Genomic DNA, 13,645 nt, shown 5'->3' on the forward strand with positions numbered 1-13,645 from the left:
AGGCAAACGTCGGCAATGGACTCGACTGAAGGAGCTAGAGCGAGTAGGAGTGAAATGAAAAGAGAATGACCGTGAAAAGGGAAATAGGGCTATCTCCAGCGGTAATTTTGGCAGCTTTTCTACTAGAAATCTTTCGAGCTGAATTTCATCCTGCAATATTTCGTCGGGTTTAAGGAAGCGGGCTGAATTTCCACCAATCATTTCTGGTGTATTTTTTGCCGGAAGTAACCATCGGCTTTAGAAAAACCAATGATTTTGCCGACAATTTTTCTATCGGTAAATTTTCGGCGGTCTATCTGTCGAAAAATCCGGCACTAAGTTATTGTCGAAATATTCGCCAGTTCAAACGCTACTTTTACTGGTGGAGGAAATTCCGGCAGAACTTTGGCCGATAAGCATAAATTTTCTTGTAGTGTGTGTGATGATAAGGAGGCGCTATATTGGTGACATCAAATTGATTAACCTAGGGTAGAGAATATCATCATATTTTGATGTAGTAGTAGTAGTTGTTATTATTGTTGTTGTTATTATTTGCCTTGCCCCTCTCTACAATTGAAAGAATTGATCTTGAAGATATTCCATCCTATATATATGATCCATCGAAGTGTGTCATAAGTGGCTTTCACCAATTACATTATGTTGCTAAAACTTAAATTAGCTATCATTGTGAATTATGTCTAAACATATAATATAAATGCAAATTTAAATAAATTAAATAACTTATTTTGTTATTTATTCCCATGCTTTTACATTTTTTTTAAAGAATTTTGACTTGCAATTCATTTTTTGAAACTTAGATTTTTAGCAAATATTAACATCAAAATGTATCTCCTACCAAGAATATTGTAAAGATTCATTAGAATATATCATTGAATATATGCCCCCATTGACTTGACTTTATTGTACATTAAATTATAGATTAAATTGAGCGAGTTTATATCTTTGATTTTATTAAGACTCCAAAGTTTATAAAATATTATTTTTTTTCTAAATTTTAAGAGAATAAATGAGAATAAAACTATTAAAAGTTTGAGAAAACATATTTTATTTTAAAATAAATATAATATATTACAAATCAGTGAAATTACATATTATATTCATTTTTAAAAAAAATTAATTAAAATATCTTCTCTTTTTCTTTATGAAATTTATATAAAATTCACTTCTTTTGAGATCCAACATCCTTAAAGTTCTTTTGGCTTTATTTTTTTTTTTTTGGAAGGTTCACAATCACAGAACAAAAAACTTTATTATTTATAATTGATTTTTATTTATCATATTATATGATTCAGTTAAATATTTCACTATCCCCCTTTTTTTTTTAATAATGCTTGCCAAGTCATGGGAGGGTTTTGGATCGATCCAAACCATTCAATAATTCAAATTAATGTTGATCGTTGGATAAGATCATAGATCCTAGACCACTTTCTACTGTAGTGGAAAATGGGTCCCACCACCAAATTGGTTTAAATTGACAGCCCAATCATCAACGATATTATCGAGCTAAGTGATGTTAGCCTCAAAATCAATATCACGTGTAAAATTGGAAAATTATTATCTATGGAGTTCAGAGTTCATATTGAGAGAAAAGCTAAAGCGGGATAACCCAGAGAACGAAGGAAGAAGAAGCGGTAAAGGAAATTATGTTATTCATGACTAAACTGTGATACAGGGAGTGTATTTAATATAAAACCGATGGCATACTAGTAATACAGTAATTACAGAATTGTTAAATATGCTAATAGCCTCCCGCAAATTAAGCATTCAAGGGTCGAATGGTTAATTTGCTTTGAAGGTCATTAAATCGTGCCGGAGGTAGATGCTTGGTCAGAATATCAGCGATTTGATCTTTGGAGGAGATGTGGTGAGCTGAATTGATCCGGAGCCGATGTGTTCCCGTATGAAATGGTAGTCAATCTCGATGTGCTTCGTTCTGGCGTGGAAGACCGGGTTCTTTGCAATGGCGATGGCAGAGGTATTATCACAATGTATGACCGTAGGAGTGGACTGCGGGATGGTTAGTTCGGCTGCAAGTCGGCGGAGCCAAATGACTTCGGAGGTTGCTGCATATAAGGCTCGGTACTCGGCTTCGGTCGAAGATTTAGCCACCGTGTTTTGCTTTTTCACAGTCCAAGAAATGAGATTTGGACCTAAGAAAGAGCAAAATCCAGAAACTGATTTTCTGTCAGTGGCGTCAGATGCCCAATCGGCGTCGGTGTAGGAATGAAGTTCGAGACTGCCGGCTGAGATTGGGAGTCCGTGAGATAATGTTCCTTTGATATATCGTAGGAGTCTTTTAAGAGCTTTGAAATCCTGATTTGAGGGACTTTGCATATGTTGACACACCATGTTGGTGGCAAAGGCGATGTCTGGACGCGTGATGGAGAGGTATTGCAATGATCCAGCTAGTCTGCGGTAAAGGGTGGGATCTGAGAACTTTGTGCTGTCAGCCGGTGTTTTCTTGGACTCAGATACGCTCGGAGTAGGAGCAGATTTGCAGTCCGCAAAGCCTGCATCATTGAGAAGTTTCAAAGCATAATGAGTTTGGTTTAGGAAGTAACCGTTTGCTGTGCGAAGAACCTGAATCTCGAGAAATAAAGAAATGTCGCCGAGTTGTTTGAGCGCAAATTGTGACCGAAGTTGCTGGAGGAGAAGCTTGATCGCCTGCGCATTGTTCCCTGTGATAAGAAAGTCGTCCACATAGATAAGAATGTAAATTTGAATGTGATTTTTATTGAGTATAAGAAGGGAGGGATCGGAACGACTGAACCCAAATCCTTGAGCCTTGAGGAATCCGGTGAGCTTTTGGAACCACTGTCGCGGCGCCTGTTTTAAGCCATACAGAGATTTCCGAAGTTTGCAAACAAAATCCGGATGGCGTGCGTTTTGAAAGCCAGGTGGTTGGCGCATGTATATGTCGTCAGGTAAATCGCCGTGGAGAAACGCATTAGAGACATCAAGTTGTAGGACTTGCCAATTGCGATTTAGTGCAAGCGTTAGAAGAAGACGTATGGTAGACATCTTCGCTACCGGACTGAAAGTCTCCGTGTAGTTGATTCCAAACTTTTGATTATAACCGAGAGCCACAAGACGGGCCTTGTAACGATCAACCTGACCGTTAGGGAGAAGTTTCGTTTTGTACGTCCATTTACAACCCAAAACAGGTTTGTTTGGCGGAGCGGGAACCAAGCTCCAAGTTTCCTGTTTCTGTAAGGCATTAAATTCTTCATTCATAGCTGCCTGCCAATGATTGAATTTCACGGCTTGGTTATAAGTGGACGGGGTAGGCAGAGGAGTGATATGGGTGAGAAGGTTTAGAACTTGTTTCGGTTTTGAAATGCCGGATTTCAATCTAGTCTGCATGGGATGGGTTGAGATAGGTTGAACGGATAATTGAGGTGGGGTGATGGTGGATTGAATGGGATGTGGTTCGGAGCTTTGGATTAGAGAATTGTGGGAGTTAGGAGAAGAGATGTTGGGCAGAGAGAGAGAGGTGTTGTGGAGGTATGGGGAGAGCTCGAGTGAGAGGGACGTTGAGTAGCAGAGGTGTGAGATGAATTGTTTAGTGTAGGACTAGTGGTGTAAGGAGTGAGAAGAAGTGGCGGAGTGTAGTTGTTAGTGCTGGGTGAGCTTGTGTTAGTCGTGGAGGAGGCTGACTGGAACGGAAATTGCGTTTCGTAAAAGACAACATGGCGGGATATTAGAGATTTGCCTGTTTTGAGGATGTAGCATTTATATCCTTTATGTTGCGGTGAGTAACCTAAGAAAATGCATTCTTGGGATCTAGGAGCGAACTTGTTTGGTGCATAGGATTTCATCCAAGGAAAACACAAACATCCAAAAGTGCGAAGGTGAGTGTAAGTAGGAGATTTACCGTGCAGCCGTTGAAACGGTATTTGAAGAGAGATGGACTTAGAGGGGAGACGATTAATTAGATAGTGAGCAGTAGAGGTAGCGTCGGCCCAAAATTTGTGCGGCAGATTTGAAGCATGAAGGAGTGCGCGAGTAAGATCAAGAAGGTGCCTGTGCTTGCGTTCGGCGAGCCCATTCTGTTCCGGTGTGTGAGGACAAGAGAATTGTTGCTGTATACCGTGTTGTTGAAGAAACGATTTGAAAGAATTGCCAATGAATTCACCACCGCCATCCGAACGGAGAGTTTTGGGAGTGCTGTTGAATTGTGTTTTAATGTAATTACATAGTGATTGAAATTTTGAGAGAACTTCTTGTTTAGTATGCATGAAGTATAGCCAGGAAAAACGCGTGTAGTCGTCGACGAAGACAATATAGTAGCGGAAGCCTTCGACGGAAGGGACCGAAGCCGGACCCCAAACATCGGTATGAAGTAAATCAAAAGGCGCAGTAGTAACGGAAAAACTTTTATTAAAGACTTGCTTGTGGCTTTTGGCCATGTTACAAGAAGAACAAATAAAGGAAGAAGGTACAGAGGAGATTTCCGGAAAGCATTTGGCGAGAGCCGAGAGAATTTGGTTGTTCGGGTGTCCTAGCCGAGCGTGCCAAATGACAGAGTCTTTGGTGATAGCAGAGAGGGCTGTCGAGTTGGTGTCCGGAGAGAGTTGAACTTGATAGAGTTCGTTATGAAGACGCCCATGAAGAAGTGGACGTTGGTCCTGTATATCCTTAATAAGAAAACCATTAGCGTCAAAAGTTATAGAAACAGAGTTGTCAGTAGTAAGTTTCGAGACGGATAACAAATTATGCTTTAAATTCGGAACGTGAAGAAGATTTTGAAGACGAAGCTTACGAGACGTGTCAGGTAGAGGAAGAAGGCCTTGACCTGAGTGTTGGATCGGAAGAGATGTACCGTTAGCGACGGAGACGGAGTCGAATCCTTGGTAGTGAGTTGGGTACTGAATATTCTGAACATCTGGGGTCAAATGGGTTGAAGCACCTGAGTCGACGATCCAATCTTGCGGAGAGGTGGAGGTCGGATGCGCAAGAAGAGCCCGTGGTTGACGAGAATCGGTGGGAGCGTATTTCAAGTTGCATCGATGCCAACAATTAAGAGCAACGTGTCCGATCTTGCCACATATTTGGCAAGTCGGACGAGCGGTAGTGTTGGCATTAGACGGTGTGTTTTGATAGACCGGCGTGGCTGGATTGTTCGGAGGATTCTTTGGCTTGGTGAACCGTTTGTTGTAGCGGTTTCGATTTTGAGAAGAAGAGGAGGCGTAGAGAGCTGTGGTTTCCGTAGAGGTCTGCTGATCCATAAGCACATCTTGCTGAAGATGGATTTCTTCGTTGCAAAGAAGTGCATAGAAGGTGTCCAGATCAATCGGTTGAAGGGAATTGCGAAAATTAGATTTAAATGAATTGAACGTGGGTGGCAGTCCGTTCAAGATGTGCAAGATGATGTCCTCCGGGTCAATTTGGAGCCAGAGGCGGAAATATTATCAACCAAGGATTTAATCTTGGTCAGATACTGCCGAATGGATTGGTCCTTCATACGAATATGATACAATTCGTTTTTAAGCTGAATAACGCGCGAACGGCTCGACGGTTGAAGCCTTCTTTCAAGAACGGTCCAGGCCTCGTGAGTGGTCTTCGAAGTGATGATGTAGGGAAGAATTTCTTGAGAAATAGTAGAGAACAGGGCAGAAAGAAGATTACTGTCAATCATTTGCCAGTTGGTGTGATCGACGGAGGAAGTGTCGCCGGGAGCCGCCGTTGTGCCAAGAAGATGGCCGGCGAAGCCGTTGGCCGTGAACTGTTGCTGAAGTTGTAATCTCCAAATCGGGTAGTTATCCGACGTGAGAGAATAAGGAACCAAGTTCTTGAGATTGGAAACAAGAAACTTGAGATGTTGAGGTATTGTGGGAGGAGCGGTGCTGTTGCCGGAAGAATTGGTGGTGGAGGAGGTAGGCGGAGGAGGAGAAAGATCGGAATCTTGATCTCCCATCATGGCTCTTGATACCATGAGAGAAAAGCTAAAGCGGGATAACCCAGAGAACGAAGGAAGAAGAAGCGGTAAAGGAAATTATGTTATTCATGACTAAACTGTGATACAGGGAGTGTATTTAATATAAAACCGATGGCATACTAGTAATACAGTAATTACAGAATTGTTAAATATGCTAATACATATGACTTCTTTTTTTCTCTTTTGTACACACTGTATACAAGAGAGAATTTAAAAAAAAAAACCTATGTGACTCCGTTGATTGGAATCAGGATGAAAGATTACATTTGGATTCTGTACATAATAATCTCTCGTGAAATTGAGATGAGAAATTCAGTTATTCTTTTTAAGTATTTCTATATATTAAAAAAATATTTTTTGTGCAATGAGCTCATCATTTTTTAAATATATTTTAAATATTAAGATTTATTTTAGATGTTTTTTTATTTTCAATAAAATATTTTTTAATTTGTGAAAGAATGCTAATTAGGTTAAATTCAACATATTTAATCTAAAATTGACTTAAGTGAATAATTATCAAGCATTTGAAGACCTAAATTTCATAACCTATAAATGTGTAGTTTTTATGTTTCATTATTTTTTTCGAAATTAAATTCATGATCATCTAAATTCTGAATCCAACAAACTTATAATTAATCAAACTGATTGGCTCAACAAGACGAGCCTTAATGACTCCAAAAAAGTCCTGATCTCAGTCCAAACAAAAACTCAAACTAAAAGCTTGAAGCATAAAAAAAAAAAAATTTAAAGCTTGAAGCATAATAAGAAACTTTAGAATATTAATTGGAGAACCATGATCTTCAAATCTGATATGCTTATTGTTAAATTAAGTGTCTCCGCAAGAAGAATCCAACAAGCCTAAGATCATTTAATTCCAATAAAATTAAGGGACTTAAAAGTTGAACAAACGCTTTATGATCAAAGAAAATAATACGAGCCATCCAATAAAGTATTTCAAATTAATATGCTTTTTTTTAACTATTTAGCAGTTAAAATAAAATTATGCATATTAATTTCAATTAAAGGTCATACTAAAATTTATATTAATATTTTTTCAATATAATGATAACATAATTTCGTGAACATAATATGTAATTAAAATTTTATATTAATATTTTAAAAAATATTTAATATAAATGTTTTGAAATTGGTTCCAATGATTATTTTAATATTTTATATAAATATTATTTTAGTCACATTAATCTAAAGTCTGGCAATCACAGTAATTTCTTTAGTAGAAGATTATTTTTAAAAATGCAAAATAAATAAATAATTCAAGTCCTGTGCTATTATGGCTAACTAACTTGCTGGCCAACAACAAAGATCTCAAAATTATGAACGCGACATTATTTATTAAAAAATAAATAAATCTCCAAACAATATGATCTGATAATCTTATCGTTGTCAGTGAGAAGTTATTGGATGGATTAGCTTTGTCGCAAACACCTATTGATCGATCATAGGATGCATGGATATAATATGTTGATGTGGATGTGATGATGTGATGATAATATAATATAAGTACAAATTATTGAGGAGAGTTCACAAAATTTATGTTATAGTAAGTAATATTTGAATTAAAAAATTGGTAAATAAGTTTAAAATTATCTCAACTCTGATTTCAATAAATTTATAGTTGAATCGAACGTGTCAACAAGATGAACATAGCGATACTATAAATGATCTGATCATACTCCAAATGAGCATGAATCATGCACTTGAGTTATGTTTTAAAACTTGTGAATAATAATTCATGGACAATATGACATTCATTCATAGCATGCTTATAGTTAAATCTACCAGGTCAATAAGATGCGCCTAATGAGCCCAAGATCACTCAATTCTAACATAGTTAAAGTATCTGAATGTTTGATAAATGATCTATGACAAAGAGAATTAATATGCATGAATCAATGGACTGCTTCGAATTCTAACTAAATTTACCAAAATGCTTATGACAGCCAACAACCACCACTAGCAATTGCAACCATCATCGCTAGATTTCTTTCAACATTTAACCCCATTGTTGGGTCTTAATTGTACTTATGTGGCCACCAAACTTCTGTAATCCCAATAATGGAAATTGAAAAATGATTTAGTAAACACTCTCATCTTCTTCAATTGTGAGGACAATACGATTCTTATATTTTATACTCATAATGGATTATTGCAACTAGTATGGACCTCATGATTTTTCCCCTTCTTGGGCTTTCCACATAAATTATTTTTGGTCTCATACAACTTTTATTTGTGCATGTTGAATTTTTTGTCGAAAACTAAGATATAAAACACATACTCAAGTAACACAAATTTTTTAGTTATATACATGTATATACATGTGTGTGTGTGTGTGTGTGAAATTCAAGATAGCTCAATGGGATGATTAATCCTAAAACTCTGCTAGAGCACCATCACTGGAGTATCTTTGGTTAATCATCACCAAACTATTACACAAAAAACACTATCGAACAGTCACTATAAGACCACCACTCAATTGTTGTTTATAGACCACTACCCAACTTAGTGCTTTAACCACCATCCTCCAAATATGATCCAATGACCTAAATCATTCGATTACGATCCTCCAATAATTATCGTATGACCACTGACCTCCGACCTCCTCACCCAAATATGTTTCTTCAACCACCATTGCACTATTACTATTCTTGGTCATCATGGCCTGATAATAATCCCTTGATCGTATTTGCATGATTATAATCTAATTATCATCGTCACCAAACAACGGTCTTCTAATCCCCATCACCTTATTACATTCCTCCGACCTCCATCACTTGACTATATTCTCCTAGTGATACCAATAAACATAATCCTAAAACTCTACTAGAGCACCATCAATGGACTATCATTGTTCAACCATCACCAAACTATCACACAACCACTATCAAAAAGTCACTATCAAACCACCACTTAATCATTGGTAATAGACCACAACCCAACTTAGTCCTTTAACCACCATCATCCAAATATGATCCTATAGCCTACATCATTTGATTATGATCCACCAATAATTATGATTTGACCATTGTCCTCCAACCTCTATAACCCAAATATGTTTCTTCGATCACAATTGCATAATTACTATTCTTGAGCCATCATGGCCTGAATATAGTCCCCTGATCATATTTGACTTACTACAATCTAAAGATCTTAATCACTAGACTATGGTCCTCTAACCCCCATCAACCAATTATATTTCTCCAACCTCCATCACCCGACTATATTCCCCAAGTGATACCCATAATTTAAATTAGATCATGAAACAAACATAAGACTCTTATACGTCTATTTTTTGTTAATATATTTTATAATTACAAGTTTGGTTGATATTATGCTCTAAAACATCTATTAAATATAATTTATAAGTCATTTTGATATTTGAATAATGTTATGGCTGTTAAGCTATACAACCCCTTAAATTTTTATATATTTTTATCAACATTATTCAAATAAAAATTTTAAAGTCATTATAAGTCCAATTCATATACCTTTCTTATCACATCAATAAGAACGTTAATTATAGATGTGATTCAGAGCATATGCATTTTTACATCTCTGTCGAGTTTATAGAGGTGAAAAGGATATCTACTAACCTCCTGCAGTTATAATACCTCCTTAAAAAACTTAAAATATTCTATATCTTATGTCTAGGCATGCAAATATTCTATCTCATTATTCTTAATTGTTCTTACATTCCTCCATTAAGGTTATTTATGACACTAAATTTTAGTCATTATATGCATTAAATTAAGAATGGGATAATATTGAAAATAGCATTCAACCTTTATTGAATAATAATTTTCATTAGTACTTAACAAGAACTTTATATCATCAATCTAAAGTAAGAGAATTAGTCATACATAAAACAAGAGAGTGATATCATCAGAAAGAATCAAAGTATCTTCTTTATACTCTTTCTTCCTTAACTTATAGAGTTACTTCAAGAAATACAAACTTGTATCTTGTACTTCTCTCACCTTTATTAGATTTTCTCTAAGAGGTAACTAGAAAAGTACTCTAAAAAGAAGTACTCAATTTTACACAGGTGAATGAACTCCCTTAAGAATATAATATCACAACTATTTATAAGAATAACATAAAAAGGCTTCTAGCGCTACGACACCTGAAAGAGTGACACTAGAATGCCATTGAAGTGTACTAACACCTCAGTACTGAAACTTTTGCATTGTCCCAACACTTGTTAACATGGATTAGTTACTTAATGAATAGTTACATCTTTTCACTATGAAAAGGTGGCCCTTGGAAGTTATAACTGTAATGTCGTGGTGCTGTTGACATTCAAGCATTGTGGTATCTGAGTGGAAAAAAAGGCATTAAGGTGTGAGAAATTATGTCACTACGACATTTAAAAATAGAGAATTGCAAACACCATTCTGTTTAGTATGATGGTTATTAGAAACTTTTTAAAAACCAATATGAATGCTTAATAAATGATTATTTGAACATTTAAATAAATAAGTGTGATTTGCTGAGCTACGTTAGCTCATAGTTTATCTATTTTTTGTTTTAGGGTTTTGAAAAATGAAAGAGTCAGTTGAGTAATAGAGTCAAGATTGAATTTGTCTGAGTTTATATAGATATTTCTTTTTTCTATTTTTGTACAATCATAGCTAGTTATTTAAATTGCTCTATTTTGTGGTATATTACATAGTTATATACTACAGTATAATTATGGTAGATGCACATTAATGAGAAATGAAAAGAAATTTTATGGTTAAGTTATGTTCTTTGTATTGATAGTTATTAATAACTTTGTGGTTTATTATTTATTTTAAGTTTAATTAAAAGTAAAAAATCTAAAAAAGTTGTCACAAAACTCTGATCTTGGGTTGGCCTATTACAAATTAACATGATATATAGGAAGTATTCCATCTACGGGATATATTGGGTTGGGTTGAACAATTTTTGCACAAGACTCTCTAAAGTTCTTATAGGCAAGTGCCATTACACTATGCAATCCAAGGAAAGAAGGATATAGAATGAGATGAATGACCTTTATGCACTACTCTAACACACCAATCTCTCAGACATCCTTTTGAGAGATCTCTCATGTTCTCCCAAAAATTTCCTCTCTCTCTCTCTCTCTCTCTCTCAACTATATTATGTTTCAATCAAGGATACCTAGATCATAATTTTGATGATAATAAATATTATTTATTGAGATCTTATTTCTTCTAGCATATATATTAGATATTATTTTTTCTGTGTGTACTAATATTTCAGGTATATCATACACCATTCAAGAGTGATCAAGACTCAAGTTTGGGTAGAATAGGATATATTTTAAATAAATTTATATATTTTTTCTTTTTTTTTTTTATATTTCTTGAGTCTAGCCATGTAAGGGTGTATGCTAAATTGGTGACCGTGCACATACACACACATAGGAGTGAGAAAAATTAAGTTGAATTTTTTTTTCAACTAATCATGTCATATGATTAACATCGTATTATATGATCAGACATACAAAAATAGAGGGCTGACAACTAATTATCTCATTATTACTAATGTACTAATCATATTATATTATGTCTATCATACTGTACGATTCGTTTCCACCAGGAAACCCTAGCTACCAAATAATTTAAGTAAGTGTTTAAAAAAAAACTAACTTTAAACTAATCGTACTAAACAATCCTAATCATACTATATGATATTTAAAATCTTACTTAAATTATCTTTTGTGATTAGTCAATTAAATCTAGGTTTAATAGATTTTACTAATCATATTGTACGATGAAGACTATACCGTATGATTGATAGAGATGAAATTCGGTCTTCCCAAATATCGTACTAGAAGGAATCTTGATTTTTTAACTAATCATATATTATAATATTAATTGTACTATACAAATAACTGATGTTTGAATTGAATGTACTATACGATATAAATCATACTAGCTGATTGGTAGAGACGATTTTAAATCATCCTAATAATCTTCCTGTATGAACATGGTGAAACTGAACTAATCATAACGTACAAAATTGCAATCATATTATATAATAAGTATGCAGAATTTAAATAGTGCATTTGAATGAATGTTCCATCGTACTAGACAAATATCAATTTTGAATTAATTATACTGTACGAACATTGACGACCTAACTAAAATTTTTAGGTTTTTTGAAGCCCTCTACTTAAGCATCTCATTGAAGTCTTTTGAAAGGACTTTTGGTTGAAGGAATTCTAAGGAAGGATTTCTTGAGAGATCGTTAGGTTTAGAGAGGAAGAAGTTAAGGTTGTGTGTGAGGGAGAAGTTGTTGTTGACCTTCCTTTTACCCTGAACCCTGGGTCAAAGGGTTGACCTGGTCAAATTGACCAAGTCAGACCCCAAGACCACCTACCTTGGGTTCCATGGGTCAGACCAAGTTCATTGAACTCAGACCCAAGCCTTGGAACAACCTGGTTGACCAAGTCAACCTAGGTTTACCCATTAAGCCCTAATGGGCCTAATTCAATTTTAAAGCCTATTCAAACCTATCTTTGGCTCAAATACTCCATCCCATGGACCTACTTGACCAAGTTGACCAATTCAACCTTTGACTTGGTCAACCCAAGTCTTAATGGGTCAATTTAACCAATTTAGGCCCATTTAAACCCCTTTTATTGCATTTTGATCCATCCAATTGAGTCCCTTATTCAAATACACGGCCAAATATGTTGATTTCCCTCCTAATTGGCTTGAGATTCAATCCCAACCCTTAATCATGAGTCTAAGGCTTTAAATAGAGGGAATTAGGGTTTCAAAGGGGATCTTTTAGCAAATTCTCTTTCTCTAAGCTCTCACAAGCCAAAAATTTTCATGCGTGAGCTCTCTTTACGCTTCCCCACCTTCCCCAAGTCAAAGCCACCCTTGAGACCCCACCGGCGGAGATCTTCTAGTGAGAGTAAGCTTAGATCCATCCCAAGGCTCATTCCGAGAGATCCATAATTTATTAGACCGAGGATTCAAGAAGGAAAATGTATGAGGATTATCTACAAGCTCAACTATTTGAAGATCTCAATGATCTAATGTTGAGATTTTCTAAAAATGCTAGCCCTAGACCACTTCACATAGGATCAAATAGTATTCTTATAAGTGCTTTTCAAGCCCTGAAAAAAAACCTCCCATTAATTCTATTCATAAGTATAATCTTAGTTTATAATTTTATATGATTTGGTTGCTTGAATCGAAAGAACAAGCTAATTCTCATTATTAGGGTTTCAGATAGCATAGAGACAGTACTATCGGTGATCTATACTGATGATCCTATGGTCAACGACCAGGATCTTATTTTACTGCACATTCATCTGACCGTGAAAGACCTTCGTTGGATTGAGACTTTGTTTAGCTCAATCTCGACCATTGATCTCAAATCATGCGAGATCTGACGGTTAGCATATGGCACTGATGCGAATTAGTGGAAACTGCGTGGATCCCACTGCCATCAAAATCATCGGACAATGATTGATGGTGGCGCAAATCATTGCCCATGATTGGGCACTGCCATTGCAGTCTTGAGACACAATCCAGGCGCACTGGTATCCAGCTTTTTTTCATATTTAAATTAATTTTAAATGTGTTTAAATAAGTTTTCCTTCAAAAAATCACTAGAAATTATATTTAATATAAAATACATATAATATATCAAATTAATCATATTTTTATCCTCTTTAATTTAAAATAT

General features: G+C 35.5%; 1 protein-coding gene across 1 annotated transcript; it reads right to left on the bottom strand.

Annotated features, from left to right (window-relative positions):
* Positions 1-5,353: 5,353 nt before the first annotated feature.
* On the bottom strand, positions 5,354-5,920 carry LOC110112266. Its single transcript, XM_020844427.1, has one exon. It carries the CDS (start codon positions 5,918-5,920, stop codon positions 5,354-5,356), a length of 567 nt encoding a protein of 188 aa, XP_020700086.1.
* Between the last annotated feature and the right edge of the window lie 7,725 nt (positions 5,921-13,645).

This window comes from Dendrobium catenatum, unplaced genomic scaffold (assembly GCF_001605985.2).
Source record: "Dendrobium catenatum unplaced genomic scaffold, ASM160598v2 fragScaff_scaffold_1038, whole genome shotgun sequence".
NCBI classification, from domain to species: domain Eukaryota; kingdom Viridiplantae; phylum Streptophyta; class Magnoliopsida; order Asparagales; family Orchidaceae; genus Dendrobium; species Dendrobium catenatum.

Coding starts and splice junctions, on each gene's coding strand:
- LOC110112266 (XM_020844427.1), bottom strand. CDS start 5,920: ATGATGGGAGATCAAGATTCCGATCTTTCTCCTCCTCCGCCTACCTCC.